The sequence below is a fragment of the Ptychodera flava genome, chromosome 9, assembly GCF_041260155.1.
Source record: "Ptychodera flava strain L36383 chromosome 9, AS_Pfla_20210202, whole genome shotgun sequence".
Classification (NCBI taxonomy): domain Eukaryota; kingdom Metazoa; phylum Hemichordata; class Enteropneusta; family Ptychoderidae; genus Ptychodera; species Ptychodera flava.
This window is the reverse complement of record NC_091936.1, coordinates 31,605,467-31,617,622: the sequence shown is the minus strand read 5'-3', so window position 1 is coordinate 31,617,622 and position 12,156 is coordinate 31,605,467. Positions and strand designations below refer to the sequence as shown.

The following is a 12,156-nucleotide window of genomic DNA, read 5'->3' as shown; positions in this document are numbered from 1 at the left end:
CAAGTAATTTTTTTATTGTCACTTACAGAGTAAGTCATGTTCGTTGCATAAATCTGATTTACGTTAACCTCTTTTTATCCAGTTCTAATTTTATCTCTTTATGCACTGCAGAAATGGGAAATCAAGTTTCTGAATCGCGGGATTTCGTGTTTTACTGCGTAGCAGTATTTGACTGAACTGCTAATAATTAATCACCCCTCCAGATCAATGGAATGAGCTCGCTCTTAACCTTTTATGGCAACCTGTAAACAATGCTTCGCGGATAACAGGCCTAGCAACTAGTTGTTGTCACTCGCTAAATGTCGACCAGCGGAGCAGCGTGGATAAGGACTTGTACTTGAAACGGTGGGTGGTACATGTAAGTCGCGTCCGGGTAACCCCTTGCTTTGACTCCGCTTTAAATTATAGGTTACTACGTATTTTAAACTTACGATATTCACTTGTTTTCATCGTAGGACTTGTTAGAAACTTTTGAACTCAAAATGACGGAGGCATATTTGAGACCGCGTCCCGATTTTCAGACAGTCATGATGTCTGATTCCAATGCCGGAGGTAATTCTATGCAGCAAATACGGCACCAGCAACGGCTTAGACAAATGAAGTTTCCACGTATGGTCAGTAGAGGAGATTTTGACAGTTTTCAGCTTCACAACAGCCCTGGGTTTGTGAAGTATAACGACGACACGCTGGCACCGAATCGTGACAACGTCCCTATACTGGACCCCACTTCTGGGTTTGTATCGGCGGGAGGCGATGTCGACCGATTGACCGGCGTCGCCAAACTGCCTTCTATGCAACAAATTGACAACCCACCAAACCAAGTGACGCCGTTACATCCAATAGGAAAGACATCCATCGAGGCCAGGGATGTCAGGTCCAGCACCGAAAGCAATCGAGTGCCACCGGAAACAGTTCTAGCAAAACCTCCCTACACTGCACCTCCATATCACAGGTCGATCACCGACCCAGGGCCATGGAGTGGACGCAAAATAAGTGACGCCTACGTACGAGCCCAACTAGGCGGTAAGTTTATGCATATATCGTTGTATCATAAAAAAGAGTTCAGCTCTGTCGGTCGGAGAATCAAGTGTGTTCGACAATGCTTTAATCCTTAATTGGCAAAAAACTTGCAACAAAGTTTCAATATTGTTGCAAAGTGGAGAGATTGTGTCAATACTTCGACATTTGTTAGGCTTTATAACCACCCACGTTTCCATCCATCTACACTGATTTGAAGTGTTAAACTGAGGTTGGAAAAAAATCAGTTAGGCCTAATTACAAAATCAGGAGAGAAATGCAAAATTATACTTGTAGCTAAAAACTATAGACATATTCATCACTGAGACATACTGTATGTCAAAAATTGTCTTTTGTCCGCGATTATCTTATCAGTATCGCACTGCCAGTGAACATGTAAAATATTGATGAACAAGTTCATGGCGACGCAACAACATCCTATAATATCGATCCTAGCAGCATTTTCATACTGAAAGCTCAAAGGCTAATCTATCTCTCTCTCTCTCTCTCTCTCTCTCTCTCATATGATTGATATACCCTAGGCTGGACGAGTGACAAGGATCCAAGAGAAGTCGCAAGGGAAGAGGCAGAGAAGCAAAAGAAGTTTGAGCAACTACAAAAGACACACGTAAGTTTCAGCACACACTGATACAAAAGTGATGGTTTAGCCTATAAACTTACAGTGACAGATGACTGTATTTTCTGAACCATGAGTGTAAAGATGTTATTTTTACATCCACAGAAATGGCAATCTTAACCCTTTGAGTGCTGTAATTTTTCCCACCAAAATTTCAGTGCAACATTTTACCAATTCTTATGAATTTTTGGTGAGTTTTTAAAATAATTTTAGAGCAAACATTTCGTTGGCTACAATTTTTCATCAAAATTTTGGCAAAAATCTGAAAAAAATTGACTGGGATACGTATTCTATCAAGGCGACAAAGATTGACTTCATCGCTCAAAGGGTTAATGTCACAAAAACTGCAACATTCAGAACAGTAGAAAGGACATCCTAGCTCCTGAACTCACTATGGTAAAATCATGTAAAAATTTAAACTATATAATCTATAAAAACATGTCTATGAAAAATCACTCCATCACTTTACAACGGCCATGAGGATTTGAAAGAAGAAGTTGATACAAAATCTTCCAACATTTTTGACAAGGTTTTAGTGTTCCCAAAATTTCCCAAATAATGTTTGAGTTAGAATTCACTTGAAGCTCCGATTGACAAGTTCTGATTTTTTTTCACACTGTATTTAGTTTGTCTGGTATTTAGTGTTTGCATATGCTATCAGTTCCAGCTAACACAAACTTGTAGAAATACAAACAGCATGCCACTTAGCTGTCAATGAGTCCACTGCCTGTAAAAATGTGGATCAATGCATTTGACCACGGATTCCATTGACCTTTGGCGGTGGTACTGTTCATATCAGTAATAAATGTTTATTGTTATCATATCAGTGGTATCAAGAAGAACTGGTTGCCCTTGTCAATGAAGGTGACTTTCAATCATAAAAGAAAGAAAGTTGTTGGTTTTTCATATATTTATCAAAAAATTTTACAAATCATGCAAAATTAATTAAGATATTTACTTGTCAGTTTGTTATAGCAAATGTTGACAGCAACATTTCATACATGGCATGTTTCATGTATTAACTATCAAGAATTGTCATATGGTCTGTCTTTGTATGTTGTTTAGAATAATTTAAGTTAAATCACCATTCTTTAGAATATTTCAAGAATGTTGTTTGCAATACATATCTTAAAGCTAGTATGATGAAAAATTGTCCAAAGTCATATCCGGCGGTGATGCGTATATAGTCATGGAACATTTTCCTTCCCATTTGCTGAGACTCAAATGACACATTTCACTAAAGTAAATGTAATATGCCTATCATTAAGTTATACAATAAACCAGTCATCTATGACAATCAGGCATGGCATTCTGACAGACAGAGGAAGAAAACTAGTGCAAAATGAATATGACATATTTGCTATGATTCATCTCAAAGATCATACCATAAAGTTGTTCTGTTGATAAGAGATTGTCTTTTTAACATGCCAACATTTTGTCCGATGAACAGAGCCACTTTGTCAATGATGTTCTCCAAGATCAGGGCAGGGAGTGGAGAGACAAGCTAGCTCTTAGATACATGTACACATCGTCAACACAAAGGTAGGTTCTTCAGCATATCTTTTGCAACAGATTGGTACTGAGATACAGTGGTTTGCATTGAACCATTGGCAATAAGGGAACTGGACATTCTGTGTAAAATGAGGAGTTAATTGTCAACACTGTCAGGTGTAACTATCGTCTAGCGGTAATCAGTCAACCATAATGAAATCAACTCTGCAAAAGTTGAAACATTACCTGGAAGGAGTCAGTCAAAACAACACCACCAACAAACAACATTTGCAGTTGACGCATTCTGGAGGGTTAGAGGGATGTGTGTAGTGTTGTTTTGACTATGCGTGACCTCCTCAGACAATGTTTGCAGAGTTGGTCAATTTGTGGGAGACTGATATCACAGCCTAGAAGAAGGGTGACTGATATCACAGCCTAGAAGAAGATCATGCCTGACAGAGTTGGCAATTCCCCAATTTCGACAGTATGTCAAGTTCCCGTATAGCTGCAATAATTGTAGCCTTGGTGGGCTGGGTCATGTGGCTTGGGTCTCTGTTGTGTGACTTGCATGATGCCCAACCAAGGCTACAATTCCATCGTATACCTGGCCTACATAAACAGCACTGCAGATCTGTAGTGCATGCACAAGGCACTCACGGGGCCACTTTTTCAGCAAATCTTGTCTTACGGTATGCAATTTCACCATACTACTGCTTCCAGATAATATTAGAATCGTTGTAACCCCATATCAATGGTCACCTAAGCTCCTTGAAGCTGAAAAATCACAGTTTAATGACTTGGGTGCAAAGTCAATTCAAACTCGACCGCCATCTTTACTCGCGAGTAAGTGCTGAAGTCACAAGTAATGATAATTCGGTTTTGCAGCTATGCTAAAAAAGTGTTCTTCCCGACATCTTACAAGGCAAAGGTATAGAAGCTTCTTGCAGCATACAAACTGAGTAACTGTATCACAGAAAGCAAGGTTAATTTTCAACAGTGTTGAAATCAATATTTCTTATCAAAAGCTCAAGAGATAACTACATCAGAGATGTCAGTTGTCTTCAGTCATTAATGTGGTGTAATTTCAATCAGTGAACTTGTTGTTTTATTAACTAATCGATTGATATTATTTTTTCACTCAGGGCATACAATGAAGTTGACTGGGATTCTACGTTAGCGCCCAAAGTTAAACCTCCGCAGAGCACTCTGGAGAAACAGTCTGACATGGTTTCACATAGATGTACGATAAACAAACGCTATGCACCTGAAGCGGAACAATGGCAGGTAGGTTTACACTTCTCCGGACCAAAGCTGTTAAGTTTCCGTCTGCCATTCCTGCATCACTGAGATGTGAAGAGCTTAATGAAAGAAAGTCCGTGCTTGGCAAATATCACTGGCCTGCTTACACAGCTGGGCTTCCTCTGCAATTTGCAGGTGATTCTCTGGCAGTTGAAATATTTGACAAATAGAAATATGCACACACGTGCCACTTAGATTCATTGTCTTATTCAGAGATCTTGAATAATACAAAGGCAAATACACTTATTCTCAAAAATTGGTTTGATCAAAGTACCCATACACTTTTACCATGGTTCGTATAAAAATTTTGTAAGGGATGTGTAAGCTATGAATTAATGCCAATTAATACATTCAACCATTCTGTTAAAGTGGTAACATTTCTTCTTATTCTTCGAAAAGGAAATAGTTAATATGGCACCTAGAACAGAGACTGGTGCTGTTATTGAAACACACATTTTGATGATAGGAAATTGAGGAATGTTGGCAAACACATTGTGCTGGATGGACAGGCACTCAGTTCCTCAAAAATGTTGTTGCTTCCATGAAGAGTGAAGAAGGCCCCCTTTGATAATTCCAGCAACTCTTTATCTTCATTCCAGAACTTTGGAAGATCATGGGATTGGTTCCAAGTTAGAAATGGTTATCATTTACAAAAACCAATGGAATTGTAAGTCACTATCGTACTGTTATGATGGGGAATTGTATATGAACAAGTCTTGCTCAAAGTGTACTGTCACAACAAACTTCATACAAATATGTAGTATATATGTTCCAAGAAACATGTCTTTTTGTAAGACTGATTATTTAAGCTTATTTATCACAATACCTGAATACCACATCATAAACTTTTGTGGCGTTTTATAAAGATTCAACCACTTTACCTCCTTGTGATGAAAAAGAAGTGAAGACATTGCATCTGCTAGCTGAGAATTGTTTCCTTATCAAACTCCCTTTTTGTGGATGCACACAGTGGAAAAGTTGAAAAAACTGTGGATATGAATTAAAATGTGGAGATGAAAGGATTATAAAATTCAATCTCATCTCTTTAACATTTCCAATTAATCTGCCTTTTTATTCACAGCTGTAGTCAAAGCAAGAAGGTTGATCAGATACCAAACTACACAGGCTGTATCGGAGGATACGACTTTGAAGATAAAGATGATCCCAGGAAGTTCTTTCTGCCAACAACGATACTTAGAACTAACAAGCCAAGATACACAGACACAGCACAGTAAGTTATAAGTCAGTCATCTTCCATTTCCTGCGTTATCAATTATGGGTACTACATTCCTGAAGTTTGATGTGCCCTTATAAAATAGGTAGACTTATTTGACAGTGAGTGCTTTATTTCTGTACATATCACATCATCATGTACATTACGTGGTATTTTATGTACAGCATTTCCTTCGAAAAGGTACATGAAGTTAGCTTGACTTGAATTAGACAACTTTTTGTACATTGTACAAGAAAAGTGTAAACAGCACAGTTTTGGATGTTATGTTAAGTTGACCTTTAACTTCATGGAGCACTGGGATCGAGCAAGAAATGGAACATGTCACTGATGCAAGTCTCGACACATGACTGCATTTTATGCAAAGTATGGAAAACAAAAGTTTTTGTTTGGTGAAGTGATATTAATAACTCACAATGGCACAGGATTTGTATCCTGCCCAAGGGATGGTGTTCATGACGGTAATATTGATGATTCTCTCGCCTTCATCTTAGGCATCATCAATATTACAGTCATGAGCACCATCCCTTGGGCAGGATACAAATCACTATCTTGCCATTGCTCTTACGTTTCAATTACCTTATGCCTTTTTAATCAATATTTATATTTTAATTATTGCAGTCGTCCAAATATCCCTGGATATGCAGGTTGTACCCATTGGCAGAGTAGAGAGCCAACAAACAGCACATTGCCAACGCCTCCTCCACCCAGTACAGCAAGAGTTCACAGGTAAAATGCATGCGTACCATTAAGTCTTCCAGAATGAATATTAGACTGAGAGAATTGAAGCAAAAAGGAAACCATGCTTACGTAAGGATTGTTGGTTTCTGTATTGAATTGTAGCATTCTGTATGAGATAAAATGACAGTTGTACTGAGTTCAGTTCAGAAAACTTGCATTAACGACTATGCCTGAAGGGAACACATTAAGCAAACACATGTAATACAAAGCACTAATGCTTTCAAAGCATACAGTGTATAGTGTAATTATCAATCACATGTGAGCTATACCAATATGGAATTCAATGAAGAATTCTGCAAGAGCTTTGATTACATTTTTTGTGTGTAACAGCTGTTTTTATCAACAAGAACAGCTGTCTCTTTTTATACAATGAACATTTCCCAAAGTCATTTGTATTCTGCTTTTTATATGTCATGTGAAAAATATTAGAATTGGATTTAACAAAAATTAAAATTGTTCTTTATTGATGAATAACCAAATGAACTCATGTTTATTTTGTAACATTGTCAATGAATGCTGTTTCAGTGTACTTTAACTACAAAAGACCTGTGATTTTCCTCTATGTTTTGCATCTACAAAGTTCATCAAAACACCGATATTTCCTTTTCTTCGCAGTAAAATACCGATCGAAGCCAACGACTCACCTTACAAGCGTCTCTCTCACATGTCAAAGATGGTTACTCTTGTGCCACCTGGTAATCCGTTTAACAAGATCAAAAGTGCCGAGGTGGTATCATAGATGAACTTTGACCTGCCAGGGGAGGATGCCATCAAAATGTGAAAGGGATTTTTCTTCTCCATATCGTGTACCTCAAAATTTGCATGCCCACAAAGCCTTCACAGTCTTAAACCTCCAGACCTTTCTGACTCTACACTTTTGAAGACATATGGAATTTGCCAGTTACAAGCTCACAACGCCGCAAAAGAAAACTATGATTTGCTCTCTGATCTCTGTCTTATGGGTTCTCCGTAAGTGCTATTGTGTATTGAGTAGACATCACATGTAGATTGTCAAAAGTTACAAAACCCAGCACCCTTAACTATTCCAATAAAAACATAAATATGTGGAATGGTTAGAAACAAAGAAAAAAGAAGATCATATACATGTGACTGTATACATCACTCCTCATTTCTTTAATCCACTCAGCTAAAAATCCTTACAATTCTATGTCCATTGATGTCACTGCTATTTCCAATGAGATCCGAAGGCTATTTTGCTAGGGGGATGTTGCAGAAGTCATTTCCTTCAAATTTTGCAATACTGTCACTACAAGTAAATGAGTATCTGCAAACCATTCATGATTGTATAAAACCACATTTCACTTTTTTTCTATTACACTTTTGACAGAGCTTGTCACCTTGTATATAAGAGTTCCAGTATATTCTTGTTTTTATCTCAGACATATTCTCAGTGCATGCACAAAACACTTACAGGGCTTTTAAGACATGTATAAAACAGAAAAAACATTGTTTAGTATCAGTGAGTACAATCTTCCAAAGTTTGGAAAGAGAGACTTTTAGTGTTTGAATTCAAGTGGTACATACACCACATATATCAAACAAGCAAAAAAGTGAAATTTCTGAAAGTACACATCCACCCCTTCATGACTTCTGGTGGTTGAACCTGTTTTGTTACTGGTGTGAAAGAAAACCTTGAATTTTTAAAACTTTTTATCACTTTTCCTCCTTGCTGTATTAAGTGTTGCAGCGGAGAGAGACTGAAGCTCGGGTGAATCAAATATGCTGTAAAAGTCATGAAGCTTTTTTTAAAAGACCTCAAAGTATTATATTTCAAGGCTTTTCATGCAGGGTAGAAACTTAAAACCACAAGATGTGCTATTCAAAAGTGTCGGTTTGGTGTAGTACTTATTTAATCCGTCCATATAAGAAAGGTCTTACAAAACTCTGAGTCTATGCAGGATGTTAGGAATGTGAAAATGACTGTACATATTGTACTTAATCCATCTTTTTGGCAACATAAGTGCATTCACAACCAAGGATTTTCCGGATGCAAACTTTGTAGCTGAAAGTTAATTTCTTTTCATTGTATGACTGAAATCTTCAACTTTGTACAAAAAAAATGTGTTCTTGCAGTGCATCAAAGTCGAAGCGTGCATTTTTATTTTGTATTGGTACAGGGAGTTTGTTTTATTTAACTATAGTTTGGATTACTTCATGTTATGGTGACACTATTATTTACATCTGGAAATATGTGAAAAGTTACAAATTTGTAAAACTTAAACCATGAGTAATAATGGTACATGTACCAAATAAAAAATAATGCGCCTTATTGCGATTTATTTTTCCGAAAAGTTTCTCCTTGATCAAATGTTTGTCATTCAAGCTTTAAAAGTCAGATCCTTTGAAGTGCACTTCCATAGAGTAAATGTTCAAAAATATAATCGTGTTCTGCTTGATTTTCTTAGATAGGGAATTCACCTGCTAGAGCTTTAATTTATATTTTAGAAAGATCAGTGCCTATTGAAATAGATATGCATTTTACCCTCGTGAGACAAATATAATATTTGATTTGAATGTATGTTCTGTGCCACTTTTTGTGTCCACTAAACTGGTATCAGGGCTAGATCAGCACATAATGCAGCTAAACAGCTAGATTTCACCATTATTATGTGCCATGTAAATAGTATTATTTGTGCCTAAAGAGTATTATTCAGTTTGCACCGCTTTTTTTATTTGCTCTGTGATGAATTGCACTGTTCTTGTGAACATTTTGAAATAGGGTTTGTGACACTGTGTGCAAACTGTCAGAACAAAATAAGTGGAAATTTATCTTGCAATGCTGTACACAGTATTGAATCATATCAGAACCCTACAATACTCTCATTTTTGACGGTAAAAAATGACTCTTGAAAAAAAACCACTGTGCTTTTACCCTTTGAAGTGGTTTGATTATTTTGAGAATGACACCTCCAACATTGCATGTACCCTTGTTCCGTTTAAGTTACAATTTACAATTGTGCGTGTTTTTTTATATTTACCACTATGACTGAATTTGTAAATAAAAGAGATATTGATCATATTAAAAAGAAGATTTCCACCTTGTGTAGTTATTGAATAATAGAAATGTTGCAAAGGAAAGCTAATGAATTTATAGAGCAGCAGAAGTTCATCCACAGGAAAGTATACCTATAGCGTGAAAGCACTGATGAGAGCACAGGCGACCCAAAAAGTATTACTGAGATTTCACACTGTTTTCTCTATCATTTTCTCTCCTTTATTCATCCTCTGACTGATCGGAGTAAATAAAATAAATGGTTTATATATTATGCTAATCTGTGGACTTATTAGAGGTTGGTCAACATTGGAAAGATATAATAGGGCCGTTCACATTAGCCAAAAAAGACTAGGCCCTTGTCCTAGCCAGGTTCGTGGCCGACCAAAAAAACAGGTGTGAACGGTTCTGGCCGGCCACTGTCCGGACAATTTCTGTCCTAGTCGAGAGGGGTGGTTTGTGGCCGACCCAGGTCTCTGGCCGAGCAGTAAACAGCGTATGTGAACGCGTTTTGTCCGACTCAGGTCCCAGTTGACGCCCTCTGTAGTTGACATGCAGTGTAGTCTTTGACCTATTCGACGATTCAGTATCATTTTAGACATGGCGAGTCGAGGAGTCAACTGGGCTACGGAAGAAATCAAGTGTCTTTTAGGCATTTGGAACGAAGATATGGTGAAAAATCTGATGGACGGCACGTCAAGGGATCGAATCGCCTACAATATCATCTCACAGCGTTTGTAATAAAGGGAAAGCGGCTGCACACATCGCCTACACTATTTTTTCGTTCTCTGTGTTTGTGTGTGTGTTTGGCTATTGTGTAGATATAAGCCATGGCGAGACGTAGCCGTAATCTGGCTGTCGAATGACAGGGTGATCCTTTGACCCCGGCCTTTGACGCTACGTTTCGAAACCAGTGTGTGGTTTCTTCCTCAGTCGCTTTTCTTTGGAGATTGCTCTCCTTAGATTTATGTTTCACTGTTCGTGGTTCGTTGTTCGCGATATGTTGGTACACCCAAGCCCCAATATACTTAGGGAAACCGCTGGGAATATACCTACATCGCAAAGAGATTAGCTGGCAGCACTATCGCTATGTGCATGAAGTTTGGCAGATCATCTTTCAGTCTATTTATCAAAACACCGTTGGGTGAAGTAGAGGCCGTTCATTTTGCATGACCGATAAATTACTGAAGTAAATTAAGCATTGACTTTCTATGAAGTTAAATTGCTTTTGCCTACATGTATGTGTATCACCACGTCTGCGGTAAATTTCATTGATTTCCTATTTTCCTGAAGTTTTCTTGACCGTTTTGCACGAATGACAATTAACTCGCACTTTCTCCAACTTGAACAGCCCAGAATCAACTCGCCCGAAACCAATTCGCCCGTTGTTTGAGATTTACACGTTCTACCGCGTACCTATGCACCCTCCGTTGTCGATTTAGTCTAGTAGAGGGTAGAATCGAGACTGATTTTATTGGAACAAAAATATTTCGCTTGATTGACTAACACAGCCAAATTTTAAGCATTTTCTTCAATTTTAGAAAATAAGTCATCGCCTTTCCTTGACATTTCCGTTTCGTTTGAAAATGCTCTGTCCCCATAGTCGGTGTGAACGCTAAGGTTTGGCCGTACTGACTGAGATATGGCTCCTTCTTTAGCTATATTTTCAGAGTTTCGAAAAGATGTCGCCAACTATTCCTTTCAGTGCACACTGCAGGTCTGTCTACGTTTGCAGGAAAAGCTATCGTTGCCTTCCCAACAAATTGAATTCGGGCCGGTTGTATCGGGCCAGTTGGAATGAGTTGGGTTCTGAGTCATGAGTGGTTTGAAAAGGTACCAGTTTTGCACTGGGTAGATCAGAAGCGAAAGGAAGGTTATCAACAGCATCGATGAAATGCCTTTTTTCTCACCGTGTTTTCTCATTTCTCTGTATTTTTTCAGTGATGACAATTTGAAAATAGTAATTTCGTGTCCGCTGATCGTGACGATTTGATAGCTCTCAGAATTCGAAGTACGAAACGTCAGTGCCTCCGGGCCATGCCAGGCCGCGGGAGACAAGACAACACATTTTCAAACTTTGAGTCATGCCAAGTTTACTTTCTCGATTGGATACGTTGAGGTCAAAATACGAACTTTGCATCGATTAACGATTAAAAACTATGGCATTTCAGCATTCTTTGAAATTGATAATATGACTGTCCTTTTCCGTTTTACATTTCTTGAGAAAACTCTACTATGTGCCCACTTTAGTCCGATACCCCCCCCCCCCTGAATAATGATATTATAATTATCCGTATGACGCATCCAATAAATGTGACTGAACAGTGACGTATGTCTGCTTGTGTCATGTCAAGGCCGAGACTCGCACAGGGTGTACTACGAGACGACATCGACTTTGCCTCTAAGCCGAGGTTGTCAGAAATATATCCGAGAACCACGAAAGCCGTCGATGAAAACTGTAGAGGTTTATATGGCTGACAGTTGAAGAATGTTTGTACGTGACAAATTCCCGCCACGCCGCGGACCAGCAGCAACGACTATCCACACAATAATTTCAACTTGATAATCAGCTCATACATGGAACCGTCAGAAACCCAAACTTTGTCTGTATTACTTGTAGTTCTCACAGAATTTCGCTACGACATGTCGGATAACAGAACCTCGAAGCCTGGAAGTTTTACAAGTAGTAACTTTTTAGAAACTACATCGGTGCACGGCCGATAAAAT

The 12,156-nt window shown here is 38.3% G+C and overlaps 1 protein-coding gene across 1 annotated transcript; it reads left to right on the top strand.

The window, feature by feature from the left end:
• The first annotated feature begins 255 nt into the window (after positions 1-255).
• On the top strand, positions 256-9,466 carry LOC139140668 (protein SPMIP7-like). The gene is made up of 9 exons (XM_070710046.1): positions 256-358; positions 456-1,023; positions 1,560-1,645; positions 3,105-3,196; positions 4,288-4,429; positions 5,044-5,111; positions 5,526-5,675; positions 6,297-6,404; positions 7,032-9,466. Exons 2-9 carry the CDS (start codon positions 483-485, stop codon positions 7,153-7,155), a joined length of 1,311 nt encoding a protein of 436 aa, XP_070566147.1. The 5' UTR covers positions 256-358; positions 456-482; the 3' UTR covers positions 7,156-9,466.
• Positions 9,467-12,156: the final 2,690 nt, after the last annotated feature.